This window comes from Taudactylus pleione, unplaced genomic scaffold, assembly GCF_031769625.1.
Source record: "Taudactylus pleione unplaced genomic scaffold, aTauple2 ptg000282l, whole genome shotgun sequence".
Lineage (NCBI taxonomy): Eukaryota > Metazoa > Chordata > Amphibia > Anura > Myobatrachidae > Taudactylus > Taudactylus pleione.
In genome coordinates, this window is record NW_028284684.1 from 2,320,080 (window position 1) to 2,342,618 (window position 22,539).

General features: G+C 46.0%; 1 protein-coding gene across 4 annotated transcripts in view; it reads right to left on the reverse strand.

Moving 5' to 3' along the window:
• The window catches only part of SFSWAP (splicing factor SWAP), a 154,452-nt gene that overhangs the window by 112,074 nt on the left and 19,839 nt on the right, over positions 1–22,539 (reverse strand). For all 4 annotated transcript variants that reach the window (XM_088482090.1, XM_088482091.1, XM_088482092.1 and 1 more), the window contains 3 exons: positions 15,838–16,063; positions 15,093–15,217; positions 14,062–14,194 (listed from right to left, as the gene is read on the reverse strand). In XM_088482090.1, coding sequence (XP_088338216.1) covers positions 14,062–14,194; positions 15,093–15,217; positions 15,838–16,063 — 484 coding nt within the window. The remainder of the gene's footprint in view (positions 1–14,061; positions 14,195–15,092; positions 15,218–15,837; positions 16,064–22,539) is intronic.

Here is a 22,539-nt window from a genome sequence, read left to right on the forward strand (position 1 = left end):
GACGGAAAACATGTGAATCAACAGTGCAAACCAACCCTGCATGCCAGGTGCGTCAGGGTGGGCGCCCTGTGTTTCCCATGGATAAAAAAAAAAAAAAAAATGGATTTTACAGGTAAAAACAAAGATCTCCTTTTCTTCTTTCCTCCATGGAAGACACAGGCTGATCCATGGGACATCCCAAAGAAGGCCTCATAAGAAAGGGGACGCTCCTGAGCTGCGCCAAGAATCCTTTGCAATGGAATAAAACTTGAAAAAAGTATGGGCAGAAGACCATGTGGCAGACTTGCAAAGCTGCTCCGCAGAGGCACCACAGCGAGCTGCCCAAGAAGTTCCCACTGAATGGGTGAAATGAGACTGCACCATGGCAGGGGCAGGTAGGTCCGCCGTAAAATAAGCCTGACATAGCTCCATTTAACTATCTGGCCAAAATCTATTTACTAGTCAGCCAGCACCATTTGTTAAAGTCATATAGGAAAGTAAAATTTACGGAAGTATCTTGTCCTGTCAACATAGATCCGGAAGGCCCTCACAACAACCAAGGAGGCCTCCTCCCGCGAAGTATCCGGTACTTGGCAGAAAGGGTCCACAATCTCCCGATTGATGTGAAATTTGGATACTACCTTGGGGAGGTAGCCCAATTGTGGTCGAAGGACAGTCTGATCAGAGTAAAAAATAAGAAATGAAAAGCGACAAAGACAATGCGCCCAAGTTCAAAACCCTCCAGGCCGATGCAATGGCAAGGAGGAAGACAGTCTTCCATGACAGTCAACGAATGTCAACGTGCGCAAGGGCTCAAAAGGAGATGATTGGAGTGCCCGAAGAATCAGAGAGAGTTCATCAGAGCCACCGGTGGGATAAACTAAGGCTGCACTTGGACGACACTCTGCAGAAAATTCCGTACATCAGGAAAACAGCGCAATCTGCCACTAGAAGAAAACAGAAACGGCTGAAACATGTACTTGTAATGTGGAAATGCAGAAGCCAAAATCCAGTCCAGCCTGTAAGAAAGACAGGACTCTCGACAGGCGGAAGGATCTCGGGTTGATGTCTTGAGCTGATCAAAGTAAGTACTCCAAATTCTGTGATAATCCTGGCCAAAAAAGGTTTTCTGGCCTGAAGCATGGTGCAAATGACGGACCGTGAGAACCCCTTAGCTCCCAGAATGGATGTCTCATCATTGGAGAGACACAGAAGATCCACGTACCAAGCTCTGCGCGGCCAATCCGAAGCCAGAAGGATCTTTGCGCTGCCTTCCATCATTAATTTGTGGGGGACCCACAGAACCATCAATATTGGAGGGAAGATGTACATGAGTGGGTAGGTCCACCAAACAGTCAGGGCATCCACCAGAAGAGCTCCCGGATCCCTGGTGCGCACACAGTTTCCGGGCAGTTGGTGGCTGTGACGAGATGCCATTATGTTGATGTCTGGCAGACCCCAGCGGAGAACCAGGAGCTGAAGACGTCTGGGTGTAAGGCCCACTCACCTTGGCAGCTTAGAAAGTCCACCTCCCAATTCTGTACTCTGGTGTTTGGAGTGTCCTCTTCTGGATCTAGCAGGGGTATACATTCCCAAAGTATGCGACTGACCTCAGTCATTGCAGCGCAACTGCACTGATGGTTTAAGCAGGTGATGGCAGTTACGTTGTCCGACTGAATCTTGACCGGCCATTGCTGCAGAAGGGACTGTGCTAGAAAAAAACTCTATAAACCGCTCTGAGTTCCAAAATATTGATTGGTAGCCGGCTCTCCTGAGCTGTTCACCGACGCTGGAACGTCTGATGACAAGTTACTGCCCCCTTCATTGAAGACTTGGGTCAGAGGTAAGCAGGACCAAATCCTGGATCCAAAAGAGAGGCACCTATCCAGATGAGACTGGTGGAGCCATCACAAGAGTTAGTGACAGACCTCTTAAGAATGATAACCTGCGACTTCCGATGTAGAGGAGAGTGGTTCTACTGGGCCAGGATCTCCAGTCGTAAGGGCCGTGAGTGAAACTTGGCATACTCCACCATGTCGAAGGTGTAGACCAGGAAGCCCAGGATTTTCATGCAAAGGGTGGATGGAACAGTCATCAGCCTAAAAAGTCGCAAATCTTGGTCTGCAGTTTGTCCCTGGCAAGGAACTCATGTTGGACCATGGAGTGCAGCCTGGCTCCTTGGTGAATCTCCCGTGATGGCGTTAAAGAGCATTTCCACCAATTGATGAGCCACCCCTGAGACTGGCAAAGGTCCACTGTGAGACGAATATGGTCTCATAGGATCTCCCGAGACTGTCCAACTTTTGAACCAGGAAGAGATTGGACGGGGGAACTGGAATGACTACCTTGGAGGCCAGAAGGTAACAGATAGATTCCCGCAGCACTCCTTTTCCTGCATCTAATGGAAAGGTCTGTTGAAACATATTTGCTTGGAGGACACTCGTAAGAATATGCCTTGGGCATCATCCATGTTTCTGAGAAAAACAGAAGCCGACCTCCTACGCTGGGGTTTCCCAGGTGGAGACCTGCCCTGTCATGTGACAGGCTTGTCAGATGGCTTGGTAGCAGGGCGTCTGGTAGACCATGTTAGTTTACCGCTGGACTTGGATATCTTGGTGGAAGAGCCCTGGAACCTGGTAAAAGACTGACCCTTGTGGACAAAAGGAGCGAAAATTAGACATTCGCAACTTTGGTGCTGCCATTGAGGTGAGGAATGCAGTCTTCGAAACCGCTACTGTAGCCACAATAGTGTCCAGTTCTGGTCCAAAGAGCACCTCCCATGAAAAAGAGCGCATCAAGAGCCTTCTTGGAGTCTGTCTGGGTGACAGGTTGAAGCCAGAGAGCTCTACTAGCCGCTATGGCCAAGGCGGACACCTTTGAGGTCAGTAAACCAGTGTCAATGGCTGACTCCCCTAAATAAGAGCCCATCTCCTGAATAAAGTCCACTCTCTGAGCACCAAAACAGAGACAGTCTTCCAGAGAATCTACCCTGTGTCCGATGGCTTTAGCCAGTGAAGCGGAAGCAAGGGCCAGATGCACTATTGCCCCAGCATTAGAATAAATTGCTTTGAGGAAATTGTCTATCTTCCCATCCGTCGCATCCTTTAGTGAGGCCGTATAGCAGACTTAATTAACCTGGCGATGTGAGCAGCTACAGGAGAAGGTGATTCCCATTTGGCCCTGTTCACAGGTGGAAACAGAACAAGCTTCTATGTTTTGATACTGAAAAATGGCTGTTTGGGTGAGCCCATGCCTCTGCTAGGAAGTTCACAAGCTGAGCAGAGGCAGGAAACTCAACTCCCGCTTTTCTCTGACTTTCGAATACAGGGATGTCAGACTTGGCTGGTCAGAATCTTTTATTAAAAGAACTGACAAGGGCTACTACGTCCGCCTGTGGCTGGGTGTCCTCGGGAATGGAGGAGGCGTCTGCATCAGAAGTGATTGAGATAGTATCCTTATGATCGGAGATAGCCTCAGAGTCGGAATCAACACCACAACGGGGAGTAGAGTCACCCTGTCTAGTAGGTCTGCACCAGACCCTGTACCGACAGAGCGATTTTGAACCCAGGGCGGCTCAGTGGCTGTGGTTTGCAAAACTTCCACGGCAGAGATGAAAGTAGCAGCCTGACTCATCGCAGTAAGGAGACTGGCTGGGAGAGGTGGTCTACGAACTGCGAGATGGTGCTCCACTGCTGCAATACCTGCGAAAGTGTGGAAGCCCATGCCAGTTCCTAAGACAATGTAGAGGCTGAAGGGTCCACCCTTTGCGTAGCTGCAAAACACTCAATACACAGAGACCGGCATGGTCCGAGGCATGAGGAGAAAGGACATCAGTACAATTCCTACAAGTGTGCCTTGCCCTTGGAAGACATAATAATGAAATCCAAAAATGTCCCCACACCCAAAAACAGGATTTTGGTACTTACCGTTAAATCCATTTCTCCGATTCCACAGGGGACACTGGAGCTTCATGACAGTGGGGTATAGACGGTGGGTTGAGTTGAGCCTGGCACTTTAAAAATCTACAAGTGTGACTGGCTCCTCCCCCTCTATGCCCCATCAACCCCAGTTTTAAAGAACTGAGCCCGAGAGGAGACGGAGAACAGACTGAAGAACAGAGAAGGAGAACAGGAAAAGAAACATCCAACATACTGACACACTGCAAGAACACAGCAGGCTGCAGTGATAAACAGTCACACAATAAAAACAGACAAAACTGCAACAGAACTGAAGCAGAACAAGCAACTGAGAACAGGCAAGAAGCACTGGGTGGGCGTCCAGTGTCCCCTGTGGAATCGGAGAAATGGATTTAACGGTAAGTACCAAAATCCTGTTTTCTCCTTCATCCACTAGGGGACACTGGAGCTTCATGACAGTGGGGACGTCCCAAAGCTACCCTCCTGGGGGGGGAGAGTGCTGAACGCCCTGCAAGACACTACGACCAAAATTTGAAGCAGAAGCCGCAAAAGTGTCAAATCTGTAGAAACGTACAAAAGTATGAACCGAAGACCACGTCGCTGCCCTACAAAGCTGTGAAGCCGAGACACCTCTACGTGCCGCCCAAGAAGTACCCACAGAGCGCGTAGAATGCGCAGAAATGGATACCGGCGGTGGTCGAGCAGAAGCAACATATGCCTGACGAATAGTCAGACGAATCCACCTGGCCAAAGTTTGTTTAGACGCAGGCCAGCCACGCCGATTAGCGCATAAAGGACGAATAGAGCCTCTGATTTACGTAGCCCCTCAGTACGGGACACATAAATGCGAAGTGCCCGAACCACATCCAAGGAGTGAGAATCCCCAGAAGAGTCCGACAACGCTGGCACTACAATCGGCTGATTCAGATGAAAACCCGAGACCACCTTGGGCAAAAAGGAAGGCCGGGTACGAAGTTCCGCCCGATCTTCGTGAAAAATCAAGTAAGGGGAACGGCAGGACAAGGCTCCAAGTTCAGACACACGTCTGGCCGAAGCCAGGGCCAATAAAAGGATCATCTTCCAAGTCAAATACTTCAATTCCACCTCCTGCAAAGGCTCAAAGGTGGATGACTGAAGAAAAGATAAAACAAGATTCAGGTCCCAAGGAGCCGTGGGTGGCACAAAGGGGGGCTGAATTCTAAGAACCCCTTGAAAAAAGGTCTGAACCTCCGGAATCAGAGCTAGGCGACGCTGGAAAAAAATAGAAAGAGCAGAAATCTGCACTTTAAGCGATCCCAAGCGTAACCCCGCATCGAGGCCTTTTTGAAGAAAAAGAAGAAGACGTGGTAAATGAAAAGAGGAAGTGGAGGATCCACGACCTTCACACCAGGAGATATAAGCCCTCCAAATGCGATGATAATGCGCTGATGTTACCGGTTTTCTAGCCCTAAGCATGGTAGGAATGACCGACCTAGGAACTCCATGGCTTCTTAGGATGGCGGTCTCAATAGCCACGCCGTTAAACGAAGCCGCCGTAAATCCGGGTACACACATGGACCCTGGTGTAGAAGGTCCGATCGTAGCGGAAGAGGCCAAGGTTCGTCTGCCAGAAGGAATAAAAGATCGGAGTACCAAACCCGACGAGGCCAATCCGGAGCCACTAGGATGACGGTGGACGACTCTCGTTTGATCCGCTTGAGAATCCCAGGGAGGAGCGGAAACGGTGGGAACAGGTACACAAGGCTGTACGGCCAAGGGATCAGTAAAGCATCCGCTCCCACCGCTGCCGGATCCATGGTCCTGGAGCAGTAAAGGGGTAGTTGATGATTTATCCGAGATGCCATCAGGTCTATCTGTTGCTTCCCCCATCTGCAAACCAGTTGATGAAAGACCTCGGGATGAAGGGACCACTCCCCGGGATGAAGATCCTGACGACTGAGGTAGTCCGCTTCCCAGTTGTCGACCCCCGGAATAAACACTGCGGAAATGACCTCTACGTGTCTTTCTGCCCACAGAAGGATGCGACTGGCTTCTCTCATTGCCATCCGACTGCGGGTTCCCCCTTGGCGATTTATGTATGCCACTGCCGTGGCGTTGTCGGATTGTATCCGAACCGGAAGTCCTCGTAACAGAGGAGCAGCCTGTATCAAAGCTCTGTAGACTGCCCGCAGTTCGAGAACATTGATTGGTAAGAGGGACTCCTGCTGCGACCAAAGCCCCTGGAAGTGATTGTCCAGAACCACCGCTTCCCATCCGCGGAGGCTGGCGTCCGTGGTGACCAAGGTCCAATTCCAAATTCCGAAGCGGCGACCCGCTAACAGATGCTCCGTCCGAAGCCACCAGAGCAAGGATATGCGGGTCCGGGGAGACAGACGCACCAGCCGATGCATCTGTAGGTGGGACCCGGACCACTGAGACAGAAGATCCAGTTGAAATATTCTGGAGTGAAATCTGACGAATTGGATGGCCTCGAAGGAAGCCACCATTTTCCCCAGGAGACGGATGCAAAGATGCACAGATACTTTCCTGGGTCTGAGCACTAGACGAACCAGCTCCTGTATGGCTATGGCCTTGTCCCTTGGCAAGAATATACGAAGCAGAACAGTGTCTAGAATCATTCCTAGGAACTGAAGTCTCTGGGACGGCATCAACTGAGACTTCTGGAAGTTCACAATCCATCCATGTTGAATGAGAATCTGATGTGTAAGGGACACTTGGTGTAAAAGGACTTCTGCCATCGGAGCCTTGATGAGTAAATCGTCTAGGTACGGAACTATCGTCACCCCCCGAGAGCGCAAGTGAGACACCATGACGGCCATCACTTTGGTGAATACCCTGGGAGCTGACGAGAGACCGAATGGCAGGGCCTGAAACTGGAAATGAACTTCCCTGATGGCAAATCTGAGGAAAGCCTGGTGAGGAACCCAAATTGGGACATGCAGATAGGCGTCCTTGATATCTATCGACACCAGAAACTCTGCCTCTAGTCCCGCAATGACAGAATGGAGAGATTCCATATTGAACCTGTGAAATGAAAGATACTGGTTCAATGATTTCAGATTCAGAATGGGTCTGACTGACCCATCTGGTTTCGGAACCACAAAAAGGTTTGAGTAAAACCCTTGTTGCCTTTGTGCAGTGGGAACCGCCACAAGGACCTCGGCCAGCAAAAGTTTCTCGATCGCTTGACGCAAAATTAGTTGCTTCAAGGGATCGACGGGCAAACCTGTTGTAAAATAACGCCGAGGAGGAGTGAAAGCGAACTCGATCTTGTACCCCTGAGATACCAGATTTCGAACCCAAGTGTCTGGAGAAGTCCGTCTCCAAACCTCCGAGAAACGCTGGAGGCGTGCCCCCACCTTCGGATTTCCGAGATGGGATGGGAGCCCGTCATGCCACAGGCTTGTCTGCTGGCTTGGGATCTGGACGGCGGCCAATATTTGTTTGACGTCCTCTAGTACGGCCTCCTCGCCCCGCTGAAGACGAACCTCGCGATCGTCCCTGAAATCTTGCCGATGCTCGAAAGGAACGAAAGGAAGGTCCCCTAAACGAGCGACGCGGAGGAGGTGCTGATGAAGGTAGAAAAGTACTCTTACCTCCAGTGGCCAGCGAGATCCATTTGTCCAGCTCTGGACCAAATAAAATATCGCCTGTGAAAGGAAGAGCTTCCACTGCTCTTTTTGACTCCGCATCCGCTTGCCAGGCACGAAGCCAAAGTGCCCGGCGAGCAGAGACCGCCGAAGCAGAAATCCTAGCGCCTACCTGGCCGATATCTCTGGAGGCGTCTCCTAAGTATACAGCAGACTCCTGAATATGTTCTGCCAAGGTAATCAGATCTGCCCGCGGAGTGCTGAATCTAAGACCCTCAGTCAATTGTTCCGCCCACTTTTCCACAGCCTTGTTGACCCAAGATCCTACCAAGGCCGGCCGGCCGAAGTGCACCTGCGGCCGTATAAATGGATTTCAAAGTGGTTTCTAATCTCCGCTCTGAGGTTTCCTTCAATGTAGTAGCTCCTGGAACAGGTAACGTGGTCTTCTTTGACAACCGAGAAACCGAAGAATCCACAGGTGGCGGGGTCTCCCACCTCTTCCTATTTTCCGCAGGAAATGGGTAAAGAGAGAAGAAACGCTTAGGAATCTGGAATTTACGGTCCGGATTCTGCCAGGCTGCCGTCATCTGTTCATCCAACTGGAGAGAAACAGGGAATGTGACGGCCATCTTCTGTGACCTGGCAAATAAGGAGTCTTCTAACGATTCTGGAGCTTCCTGGCCAGAAATCTTAAGAACTTCCCTTACCGCTAGAATGAGTGCGTCAATACCTTGCAATGCCTCAGGTTCTTGTGAGTAAGTCTCTACGTCTGATTCGTCCAGCATCTCCCCTTCCTCCTGAGACGAGTGATCCGCTGCCGAATCCTCATCCGACTGGAGAACCGCCGGAAGAGCCCTCTTTTTAGATGAGCGACTTACCGTAGCTTCAGGAGCTTTAGACGCAGAACCCATCGCTTGAGCAAGGCTATTCACCGAGCGGACTAAATTCTGAGCCCACGCTGGTTCTGCTAGAAAAGAAGGGTGAGATGTGCCAGGTAGATCTCTGGCAGACTCCCGTTCCCTACGGGAAGCGGCTAATTCAGAAGAAAGGTCCGCCATGACCCCGGCCAAACTATTTATGAAGGAGGGAGTGACAGACTGCGTGTTAGCACTGTCTGCTTCACATGTCTCGCACAGGGAAGACCCTTCGGAGCGAGCATGGGTAAACTTCTTCCTGCACTTAGTGCAGGCAAACAGCTTTTGTGATGCAGTTTTTTCTGTCCTGGATGTCATCATGTACTCACAGACAAGCACCACATACAATTCAGGAATGCAGAAGAAGTATAGGGAGAAGCAGAATTACAATAATAATGCTACTCAAGTATGGGAGCAGACAGAGCAATAAGGGAGGAGCAGAATTTCAATAATAATGCTACTCAAATTGCATGCAGAGCAGTATAGGAGGAGCAGAATTTCAAGAATAATGCAACTCTGTAACAGGGGCAGACAGGCATATAAGGGAGGAGCAATCAATAGGACCAGAAAGTAGTTAAAACCACCCTCTGTATTTACAGACCCCCTGTAGATGCTCTCAGTCTTTGATCTACTCCTCTCCCCCTCCGCTCAGTGCCTGCAGTCTGAGGCGCCACTCCCGTTCAGAGCGCGCCAAACTAGCCCAGGCAGTGAAGGAGGAAGAGGAGGAGGGACCCATAAGCTCCTCCTCCTAATGGCCGCCGCTTTGTATGCGCGCGGCATACACTTATACAGTGGGACGTTACTCTCTGTCCCCGCACTGACAGCGGGGGCCAGCGGCACGACCGCCGCCAGTGATAACCGTGCCGGTGCCTTTTACACAAGCACCGGCACGCAGAGGCAGGACCGCTGTGAGCGCGCCTACCTAACAGCCAGCGCCAGTGTTCTATCACAACACCAGCGTGGCAACTGACAGCGGGGGCTGACAGCCGCGCGTTTCAGACCCAGCAGTTATTTTCACCTCTCCTGCTAGTCAGGAGAGGTGTTCTACTCACCGGGCTGCTGCGGCCAGAGCGCTGGGCAGTGAGGGGAGAGCGGGGACCCGGACACAAGCCAGTGGTAGCTGTGGCGGGCCCCGCTGAGTCTGATGACTCCTAACTGCCTAAAGCAGCCTCCCCTCCATAGGGTGACCGGACACAGGCTGCAGTAGCCGTGTGGTCCCCTCTCTGGCGGCTCCCACGATGCAGGCAGACTGTCACAGCTAACAGTCTGCCTGTCCTCTTGTGACTTTGATTCACTTTTCTATATAAAATTAATATAAGGGCTGGAGACAGCCCCTGTGCACCGGCTCTACTCGGGCACATTCTAAAAACTGGGGTTGATGGGGCATAGAGGGGGAGGAGCCAGTCACACTTGTAGATTTTTAAAGTGCCAGGCTCAACTCAACCCACCGTCTATACCCCACTGTCATGAAGCTCCAGTGTCCCCTAGTGGATGAAGGAGAAAGTACAATAGGTGACTAGTGGTGTGCTGTTTTCTGTATAACACAATGTTGGAGCACCACAAAGAGCATAAGTGGGGCTATGCAGAATATCTATAATCCTGTGATCACCAATAAATGAACTGGCGTACACTGCTACATAGATGAATAAAAGACAACAATAACAGAGAAACTACTGCAGTTGAGCAAAAAAAAAAAAAAAAAAAAAAGACAGATAAGAAAAGCAAAGTGTATAGGAGTATACCTAACAGGCACACAAATGTTGAATGCATGAAATAATGGGCAAATTAGTGCTCAACACACCAGCCCCAACAGTGGAGGAAGGAGCTAAATGTATAACCTGACAGCAGGGAGTGAGGTATAAAAGGAAGACAGAAGCCCTGCTTCTCTTCGCAAAGGTGCTGAGGCAGGCAATGTGCTAAAATGGCCGCCCAGCAGGGAGCCTGCATGAGGGGCCACGCCAAATGGGTGGTGAAGAGGGATAACAGGGATAGCCTAATTCCCCCCCATCTCGCTCCAACCACAGGGTAATGGTCACAACTTACAGTAGTGACCTGGTCCCACTGCCAGCACCACCTGGGGCCTCCCTCTCCAGTGACAGCAGCCGCAATATGTGGCTCCCTGCAGGCAGGGGTCTGATGCACAAAATCAGAGTTGCACTGCGCTTACGTTACTGTGACAGGCGCAGTAACAGAGATCCCAACCTGTCTTTAAAGAGGCAGGGCGTGGTTTGGATGGCGGGAAGATGGAAAGTGCAGACGTGCAAAATGTTTGTGTGCACAATTATATCTTTGTCCAGCCAGCAAGTGGACAATATCTACAATTTAAAAATGATCTCTGTCCAGTCAGATTACACTGCCCCCCACACAGCTTTTTCTTAATGCCACCCGGCTGCCAAATTTTCCTGGGGATAACACAGGTTACCTACGGAGTGAGTGGTCTTCTCAGTAAATTTTGCCAGGCGGGCCGTATAATACTTCATAAGAATTAAAAATTAGAGCTTCGTTAGCTCTTTTTCTTCCCACCCCCGCAGTCCTCTCCGGTCCTCAGCTTCATTCTTCTGCCGCTGGCCCATCCTGGACAGCGGCGCCGCCTCTTCCTTTCTTCCTCCTTGATCACGCAGTCTTCTGGCCTCTTGCACGGCTGCCGGAACTGTTGCCGCGACGCTCTTCTCTTCTGGAGGTCTTCACTCCTCCCCTCCGCACTGAAGTTTTCCGCTCAGTGGCATCTAATAAAAGACACCGCAGGCGGGCGGGGCTATGCCATGGAGAGCCGCGATTGGCTCGTCGCGGCTGCCTCCTATAGGCTGCTGGACCGTGAGCCGCGTTTGGCTCGCAGCCAGTGCCAAACAACCGCCGTCGCCTCTTGGCTTCCGGGCAGCGAGCTCCGCTTAGCTTGCGCCCGGAGAAGAGTTTTTCCCGCCACCAATTTACTGCCGACGCTGGTGGAAGGGACCGGGCGGTCCCTTCACCAGGTTCCCACCGTGGCTGATTACCCGGTGCTGGGAACAAACACACTGTCCCAGCGCCGGGCACGGCTGTGTCCCGCAGGGGACACATCTCCTCTGTCTGCCCCTGCAGCTGTGCCGATGCTGGGATCAGACACTTGATCCAAGCACGGCTTTCCAAAGCAGCAGCCAATGAGAGTCTGACTCTCTTTGGCTGCTATAACAGACAGCGTTGTGTCTTTCTCTGCAGGGGACACACGCTGTGCTGCAGCCAGCTGTCAGGGATTGGCCACAGCACAGCACGTCCCCGGGGACCTGGCTACTTTTCAAAAGTGAGTCCCCAGTGCTCAATCCCGGGTAAAATACGCGCTATAGCGCATATTAGCGAACACTGCTAATGCCCACTAGCAATCTTCTGTACCACTTTTTGAGGTTCAGGGTGATTTTCCCACTCTTGCATGCACTTCACAATATGTCCGCATATTAATGTTTGTTGTTTGGAATGGACAAAAATTAATGCACACAGTGTGTAGATTAACGCACACACCGCTGAATTTGCAGCCTATACCTGATTTATTAGAGTGATTTAAGCACATTTACAAATTTAGCCAAAAGGAAAAAAAAGCAGACAAAATTTAAAGTAATGAGGCTTTTTGACCTTGAATACTAATAATGTATGACTGCTTTATCGGTGGCCTCCAACTGCCACTTACATTTGCAGAACAACCTATTCAACATTTTTGCATTATTCTCCCAAAACAGAAGCAATAGATTCAATTAAATAAATAGCATTATGGTGACAGGTACCAGTATGTAAATAGCCTGAGCCTGAAAACAATTTAGAAAGCAAAAGCATTAGATAAATGCTAATGGCTACAGGTTATACAAAACGGACAGAAAAAACAATCACCTCTACCGCCCACAAAGACTGTCAATACAATGTACACTAGAATAAAAATGTTAAGTAATCACAAAATACAATTCTGAATCCATTAGGGATCATTTTTAAAGTAGAAATAAGAATGGAAATCAAAGTTTGCAAATAAACTGAAATAAGAAACACAAGATTATTACTACCCTCATAGTTTATTAACCCCTTCGCTGCAGAGGACGAATGGGGCTCGTTCTCCCGATATTGGCTAGACTCCCCACTTTATAACAGACAGACAGAGAGATACCCTCGTTTTGTGTGCCCACATAAAGATTGTGGTGATCATCAGACATTAACCCCCTGCACAACAGAAAAATAATGTAGTCCCAATCATGGGGGAAGATCTCCTCTAACCTGGCTACAGAAAAGTAAGGGGTAACAACTTTAATACTAGTTGTCTAGTGATCAGACAATGTTACCTCACACTACGGAAAACTTTTGTTTGCCGTATTTGGGTGGGAGGGCACTAAGTGCCCCATCACCCCTGTAGTGATAGCTGCAACAGAGTGGACAACCCCTTTTTGTTTTAAAAACAGACAGTCCCCGCTTTCAAATCATCTGGCCCAATAGTAACTCTTGTCTGGTGACAATATTACCCTGGGTTACGGAAAAAAAAATAATCTTCCGTATATATGGGCGAGAAGACACTGTGCCCATCGCACCCATAATTACACCTATAAACGTGGAGACACTCAAATTTTGTGGCCCCCTCAGCAGCTATTGTCTAGTGATCACCAGACAACATAGTCCAGTGCTACGGAATAAAAAAAGTTTTCCATGGATAGGGGAAGGGCACATTGTGACCTAAACCACACTTACTGACCCGCACACACACAATGGGACACCCCTAATAGTTATTGTTTGAATATAACCAGACAATAACAAACCGTACACAAAAAAAAACATTCCAGATCTCAGCATCGTTTAAAATAAAATAAAGTGGTCCCCTATATAATGTGATAAGTTGTCTAGTTTATAGAATGGCAGGCCTGGTTGGGATACCATATTCTTCCGACACATAGGAAGCATTAAAATCGCGACAGAAAATAAAATGTAAAAACAAAAGTTATTAATGCTGGTGTGACGTGAACAGCCTAGTGGCCGGCACTTTAGACGGAGAATGCCAGTTACCATGACTAAAACACCCAGTTTAAAGGTGCTGTAACCGGAATTCTCTAACCTAAATGGTTCTACTCGGACTAAACAGCGTGGTGAATAGAATCGCTTCAGGAACTCCTTCTCAGGACTATTCAGCATTGCGCAGGATTGAATCTCCCCCATAGAATCCTACTTTTTACTATATTGGTAAGGTGGATTACTGGCGAAACAAGAGCACAATTAATTTATTTGTGGTGTTTAGAAGGCGGAAAAATATCACGTTTGCTTTAGGTTCCCTTTCCCACTTGGAATTTCAATAAAAAACGTTTTGCTTTGTTGGTTAAAAAAAATGTTGACATGTTAGAATGAGTAAACAGACTAATTGTGTTTCCCCCAGGAAACACAAAGTATAATGTGTGGGTACCTAAAATCATTGATATTAATGTGACACTGCGCAAATGTGATAAGATTACATCAGCACAAGGGTGAGAAAACCAAAAGCAGTGAAGGGGTTAAGTTTACTTGCATGATTCATAATGTAAACAAAACAATGCAGCGACCACTCACTCCAGAAATGGAACATAAAAGCAAAGATAAGAGAAAACAGGATAAATGTTGCCCTCTGAACATTAGCCATTAGTGACAACCATATTCAAGGACTATAAATAGACTACATATCTCACTTACTATCTGTAGTACTTTCTGCCGGAGCTGCTGGAGCAGGTGCGACATTCAGGGCCAGCTGAGAGGCCAGCTTCTCACTCTGAGCCTTCCTGACAAGAGCCGCTAGTGGGTGGTCAGGATCGATTACCTTTAAGGGCTGAGAAGTATAAAAAAAAAATAGTAAGCAATTTAATGAACATTTTAAAAGAATAAAAACAAATTCTGTACCTTGAAAGATGAATAACTGAATAAATTAGGGTGCATAACTAAGGGCCTTATTAAGAGCTGCACGCGATGCCGATATTTACAGAGTTAAGCGATTATCGGTAAATGGCAGATGCGTTCAAGTCATACTGCACGAGTCAAGGTACATTATCATAGTCACTCGCAGCGACTATTTACTCAGTGTGATTGACAGTCAAAAAGCTTTTGGGGTAGGTAACCGGCAGTGGTGGCAAAAAAAAAAGCAGGTGTGTAGCGATCATTTTATGGGAGTCACATTCTGGGTCTGCGATCCTGTATGCGAGAAAGGTCTCCGGTGACCTCATTTCTCGCGGCCATTCTGCACATCCATATGGCTGCTCAGAAGACAGATAATGGAATGATTTACGATGCTGCGTCAGTGTATGCAGATGCACAATGTATCGGAAAGTGTGTATGCCCAATCAGTTGTTCATTCTGCTGCACATCAGATTGGATGATTCCACGACTGACGCGGTGCTGCTAAATGCATTGCACCCTTGTATACCGTATCACGTAGTGAGTACAGCGACGCATCGCTGAGTCGCACCGTTGTAAGGAGTGTTCCCAGCTTTAAATACACCAGTTGGAGTGCATAACTGTGTTTTAATATCTACATGTCCTCTAGCGGAGCCAGAAGCCATGCCTTAGTACAAATGCACTCCAGGCTGGAATGCATAGTAGTGCATTTTTGTCACAAGGCTTATATGATTATTATACTCAGCTGAGCCGAATGTCACTGTATATAAAACTCAGATGATGAACAGAAATGTGGGCTGTGTAAAACAAGCTTGGTGAGTGAGATCAATAAATACCTTTGTAAGCTCCTCAAGTCTGCTGCATCGCGTTGAAGCAAATAGACTTGGATGTAGGTAATCACCACCTTCATCATCGTCGTCGTCATCATCATCATCATTTTGTTCTGCACTGGCCACAGATTCTGGAATAGTAATAACTATTGTTACTAATGACAGTGTATAAGTCTACACTTCAATAGTAATATTGGAATGTGCGCAATAATAAAAATTATTATCGACAACCTTAATGCATCCATGGTCTTGCATTGGTTATCTCCTGTTAAACTTTGAATCTATTAGCAGTTAAAACCATACATTTATATATATTTTTATGTATAAATGGCTATAAATATTACATTAAGAAATGAGGAGCTATAATGTCATCACTTCTGAAGTGTAATTATTGGTGGGAAAAAAAAAAATCTAGTTCATGCCATCTGAAAACATCTTGTAACATTCATAAAACATTTATTCCCAAATACTGAATAAATTAATCCTGGTGTACTCATCTAATCACAATTTTTTTTTTTTAAACTAGGTGTTAATGCAGGCAAATAGATGCTTAATATATAAAGATTAACTAGAATAAAAAAGCTCATCAAAATACCAATTGCATGAATTTCTAAAGCATTAGCAATGAATAGTTTATTAGAATCCTCCCACCCCAGTCACAATAAAGAAAAAAATATACATCTCAATTTTACCCCAGCTTCCTGAATCCTTATTTAAAAAGGAAGAAGACAGAGCAGCTAAAGTGTCTTACTTTTCTGTTCCTCGTTACGTTTTTCTGTCAGCTGCGTGTAGCGTCCCTCCTTCATAGCTTTCTGTATGTGCTTGTAGTAAGGGTTGAGGTAGTGATCAAACCGGAGGAAGTCAAATTGTGAGTTTCGTGCTTGCTTGGCTTTTAACATGATCTCAAACTGAGCACCCTGCTTGCATACAAAATTCGCTGTGCGCTCTATAATAGCATGCATTTTTGCTGTGGGTGGCTGATGGAAAAAAAAAAAAAAAAAATACAGAAAGTTACATTTCTGAATGAAGGACTCATCCTGACAATTGTGTTATAAACTCACTGCAACATTATCTTAAAAAAGTGTCAAAGTTGATGTCTACAGGATTGTTAGGGAAAAAAAATAAAGTGTTGCTTTAATGGTCTATAATAATTGACAATATGGAGGTTGATGTTTATTTAATTCTTAAAAAAAATTCTGCATTATTCCTATTAATCCACAGTAAGCACTGTCCTCTTGCTTCAGTGTACCATACTGACAACTTCAAAGCACGTGCTAGAGCAGTGACAGCCAAAAGCAGGCCATTGAGACTTCACCTACGGACCCCCAACTCCTTCCTATATAAAACCCAGCGAATCATTTTCTCCACTTTATGCCCCGGGGTTAGTTCACAGTCCCAGCTCTTATTAAAAGGCTGAACTTTAAGGTTGTGCAATCTGTAACAGATGCCCACCCAATTCCTCTGTGGGGAAGGCATGCATGATTCCTGCTTTTTTGAATTCATGGTTAGGAACTTTGAGCGATGCAGACGCCGTTTCATTTTCATTCAACTTAAACATGTGAACAGACATGCACTATTAAGAGGCCATACAAATAAAAGAAGCAAAAAAGGGACTTTGGTTGTGTCTGTTCTATCCTTACAAAAGCTGGCTGGAAATCTGGTCACAACCATTACATTTATAGTTCTGCCAGTGAATACATTATTACAGATTGAAGTCTTTCTTTGATGCAATGTATTGCTTTGACTTATTACCAAGATTAAAGTGAAAAAGATTGCCCATCACTATGCTAGAGTATGATCAGAATGCAATGTGGCTAATTACTGGAATGGACAAATAGGGGACAATAAAACAATTGAAATGCCCCCTATCTCCCGTTACTTTAGACGGGAGATCAGGGTACAATATTCAATTGTGTTTGGGGGCTCATGCATGTTGCGCCCTAAACCAGTCTAAAGTTCTGCTTTGGGGGGCGAAATCCCCATTTGGGCGCCCAAAGTGCCGACTTATCGCACATTTCTGCTCACAGCCCCGGGGGCTACGAGCTGAAATGTATGCTCCCACGGCTGTACGCGCCCGTACAGAGCAACAATTGAATTGCTGTCGGGCGCCCGGCACCTGCAGGTGCTAACAATTGAATCGCCCCCTTAGGGAGCATGAGAGAAGATCGGACCACTGACAACACATAATTACTGACAATCTGGTGATCGCATGCCATGATTAGCCAAATACAAATATATCAAATTTGTGAGTCAAACTGGAAATATGATGAACAGCAGACAGACCATGAAAGAACTAAAACGCAATCCACTACTGCATACTATGGTTAAAATTTTATTTACAGTTTGGTTTCTATTAGGTGGGGAACATGCGTATCCACATAGAACCCATATTCTGGTTAACAGTGGAAATAAAGCTACGCTATATTTATGTGCTGTACTATAATGCACCATTTAGCTTTCTTCTAGTGCCAGAACAGTTCTATTATTGCAGTACTAAATTAATTTATATTTCTTCTCAATGGACCCAGTAAAAAGACATGGTGTAAGCGCCACTCAGCTGCTATGGCTGAGTTTGGCTTCAATACGATTTCTAAACTCAGTTTTCCTGTAATATGAATGCATTTTTAGAGTATATATTAGAAAAAAGAGCAAATACTTGACAGGATTTGCCCTGAACACAGAAGAATTAATATGTACCCTTTGCTATGGTGTGTAGTCTTATTTTACACAAAACCTTATTAGAACTGCCCGAAATGCATGACCAAATAAAAACTACAGAATAAAATAAAATTTGAAATTATTAAAATTAGTTTATACTTTGCATTATGTGTTTTGCACACGCCAGCTCAAAACATTTCACAGCTTCCCTCTCACTGGTGTTGGCAAAGCAACATATTGCCAAATTGCAACAACAAAAGGTTACCAATAATACCCACTCCGAAACATACAAAAAAAAACATCTAATGCTGGCCATACACGCTACAATTATCGGGACGATCTGCCAGATATCGGCGGAGCGCCGCGATAATTGTAGCGTGGGGGTGGGGCGACAGAGGGTAAAATGTTGCTCGGTCGGGCATGCTGGATTGTCCAGCATGCCCGTCCGATGCGATATTTCCGGTTAAACTGTCAGCCGCATCGGGCAGTGTAAGCCCAGCGCAGCCGACAGACAGACATTTCCGATGTTCCTTCCTATGGAAGGAACAGGGAAATGTCTCCTCCCCCGAGGGCGGAGCGCAGATGTCTGCCGAATACACAGAGAAATCTCACAGTGTATGCCGGCGACTTCTGCAGCTGGCAGCCGGCCAGATAAAATGTCTGTCGGTCTGACAGACATTTTATCTGGTAGTGTATGCCCAGCATAAACAATTAAAATAGGTCTGTAATACGTAAAAAGTATAACTGTACTATTTAGCAAATTCTACTCATATGATCCCAAGTCTGAATAGTGGAATGCGGTTACTAGTAGTTTTTTATTTAGGGGCTTTATATTTAATCTACTTCAGACAAGTGGTATTGTACATAAAGACAGTCAAAGCAAGCAACTGTGCAGACTATTGATATACAATATACAACCTTTCACCCTTTAAAAAAAAAAAGCCAAGCCACAGCAAAAAAGATAATGACTACCAAAGTAAACAGCAAATTACATTTATCTAAAAACATTCCATGGCAGGCATTACAATGGGAAGCTTCCCTCAAAAGTTAAGGGCAGATTAAATAACCTCCCAGAATATACAGTAAGTACAGTAATTCAGTTCCTCTTCTTCCCATGTCCGAATTACTTCTCATGCTATTACAAAAAAAAAAAAAAAAAACCATCTAGTACACATTAGTGTAAAATCTGGGCTGCCACTGAGCACTCAAAAGATAAACAATTATTATTAAATGTAATTCACTTAGAAACTAATTCATTTAGCAACCATTACAATTGGATGTACCCAGGCATTAATAAGGAGGACTACAAAGAAATCATACTCTCTTAATTATGCATATCACCTAAGTGGAAATGGTTTACTTGGAAAGGGCATGACAGTTTCTGAGGACTTATTAGAATCAAATAACTTCTCTGGATTCCTACAACCATCTCTGTCCTGGATAAATATATTGCGATTGCAGCTTCCTCTCCTTACCACTTGTGATTAAAAGGAAGGTATTACAACTACCAGGTTGTTCTCTTGATTTTTATCTACGTTTCTGTAACGGTTGGAGTCTGAGAAGTAGCCGACTCAGGTGTTCAATTGGATTCAGCGGAGACCGGCTTGACTGGAACCATGGTTGAGGTAAATAGCTCTATTTGCAAAAGAATTGTGTAGCAGTGAGAACTGCCTTTGGTGATAAATGACAGGAACAGGAAACTTGTAACGTTGGAGTGGAACCAGTAGAAGACTTGGCGGAACCGAACCGGGACTAGCGGGAAGACTTGCTGAACTGGACAGGATATCAGTAGGTGACTTGGAGGAACCAGACTGGGACCGGCAGGAAGATTAGCTGAATAGACTGAAGGAAAGAGTCTTCCAATAATCGCTGAACCTGGAAAAGAAACTGTAGACTTGAAACTTAAGTGAACTGGTACTGGATCGCCGGACAGGCGTAAAGAGGATTGAACTTGAAAGATTTGGAACTTGACTCTGGACTGGAATAATGTGGATCAGACTGAAGAACTTGGACTTGGACCCCGGACTGGAGTAACGTGGACTGAGCTGGTGAACTTAGAGTTGGCTCCGGACTGGAGCAATATGGAATGAACTTTGAGTTGGATCTGACTCAAGACTGGAGTAGAGTGGAATGGGTAACTTGGAACTGACTCCGCACTGGAGTAGTGTGGAATGAACGTGTAACTTAGAAGCAAAAGGTTTCACACTAGGAACTCAGGAACACAGGTCATGCTGCAACAGGACCTCTGGATATGCCAGGTATTGCTATTAGCACGATTTCTGGATATACCAGGTAGTGCTGTAAGCAGGATTTCTGGATATACCAGGTAGTGCTTTAAGCAGGATTTCCGGATGAACTTGTCTAGGAACCAGCAGAAGCCTGGGATACCCTTGTACTCAGAAGTAGCACGAACTATACACCACGGGAAGTAACAAGATGTTCAGGCCAGGAATGCTATCAGAGGAGGATGTATATACCCTGGGTCTGGCAGGAATTGGTGGATACGGTCAGGTGGTCTGGTAGTAGCACTGTGAGTGGTGGAGGGCACAACATGCAGAGGGAGTAATCATCTCTGCAGTGCTGGGAGTCAGACCTACACCTGCGATTCCAATTAAGACTAGCAGTGTTCACAGACAAAGGAGGGCCCAGGTGAACAATCATTGTGGAAAGGAGAGCACAGTCCAAATGCATACACAGAAGTGCTGCAGCCAGCATGATCAGGACAGATCTCCCAGGCGGATTACACATAGATCCACGGGACAGACAGCTGACAGGGGTAAGTCTCAAGGCAAAAGGTGAAAAACTAGCCAGGGTTGTGACAGTTTCATATCAAAGTTGGATTGGCAAGTTGAACCACTTTATCTTGGTTAATATAGTGTTCATTCTAACACCCTGCACTTGTCACAACCCAGGCAGTTCCTCTTTCCTGCCTTGGGGGTGTATCTGCTCTGGTGCTTCTAGCACACTGTCTGCATCTCAGACGTTTGTTGCTTCAGCTGAGTGTGCTAGAAGCACCAGAGCAGCGAGAGACACCCCAGGCAGGAAAGAGGAACTGCATGGGTTGTGACAGGTGTACACTATTAATATCTAAAAAAAAGGTTCTGTCACCACAGTGCAAGTAAAACTTCAACCCTTTTTGAAAAACACTGCTTAAACAAGAAAAAGCTATTTGACAGACAACACTGTTTATATCCTAGGACATAGCAGCAAGGCACACAATTACCAACAAATCTGAAACTACTGAAAGTGTTAGATCACAATGCAACTAACTTGTAAGAAACACTTTGTTGACCCATCCAAGACTTGAATATACAAGCAAACAGGTCCTTCAGCAGCAAATAAAGATGTCACAGTACCATAAGAGATTTACATAAAAAGTCTAATTACCAGCCTGTGTTTGGTTAGTGTCCTACACAGATTTCTGTCTCCCAGGCACCTTAGGGTCAAATAGCAAGAAAATAGTCCAGTACTAGACTGATTTTTGTTTCTTTGCTATACTTGTCTGTCATGCCATCTCCTTCACGGATCAATAATCGCAGACTTGACAAATGCAACCTGTTCAGATACACCTCGCGAAGTCCGTAAGCGGAAGAAAATACAAAATTAAAAAAAAAAAAAAAAAAAAGAGCACTCCTTGTTACATTCAAATTCTACTAATGTGTTTCATTGTGTTAAACAATATTTCAGATGATTATTGGCCTGACTGTCGTCCACTGATAGATCTGTAATTGAAACGTCAAGGACCTGTACCGTGACAAGCTTCCTCTGACAGATACTTTGCTTTGTATTTTATTTGCTGTGATAGGACGGGATCCCTGTTTGTCCTGCACACAATCCTGTCATGCTCATGTAACATTACTTTGAACTGACCTAACACTAGGATGTAGTGCAAAAAATGGCATATGTTGACTCTCCACTGTCTTAATTCTACAATCATCAGTTTTGATAAGTTTCTTGGAGATATTGCCAGGCCGAAAAGGCAGACCGGGAACTGGAAACTACCCAGAACCTGAGAAACTTCATAAGCTGAATTGTCACCGGGACATGAAAGTAAACTTCCAGAAGAGCTAGCAATGCAAAAAAAAAAAAAAATCCCTTTTACTGGAGGTCATGAAGATAGAATTCACCAATTCCATGCGATGATGTCCATTATTGACAAACTTGTTTAGTCTCCTCAAGTCCAGAATAGGGTGAAAAGCTCTTGATGATTTTCTGATAAGCAAGAGCATGAAGTAAAAATCTTTACCTTCCTGATATGGAGGAACTAAGGAAATTGCTTGAACATTTATTGTGCAAAGCTTAGAAATCTGCAGAGGTTCATGACTGGACTCTACAAAGTCATTTCACTTTGCGTATCAATGTAACTGGTGTCTGATTCAGAGATGGACGCTACTCCCGTCGTGCTGCGGATTTGTACGCAGTGTTTCTGCAAATTTTGCAGCAGCCTGGATTTGTACTGACGCCCATTGGGTGCGTCTCAAATCTGACGCTTGCGTACTAAGACGTAAATCTGCTTTAACATCAAACATCTGAAGAACCCTATGGTCCTGGCCTATAGATTCTTGCATCTTTCAATGGTTGATATGAAGGATGCTTAGACCTTCACTCCTGTAGCAATTGGTTTGATGTCCCTGAGGTGAACTTTTGTAGTATAGACCAATTTGTCTCCAAATAGAAGGGTCCCTTGAAATGATAGTTAGGTAATTGTATAACTGTCTTCTCCACAAGAGCATACAGAATTTCTATCCCTCTTTGTATGATTTTCATCCTCTAACAGGTGTTACTTCTTTACCTT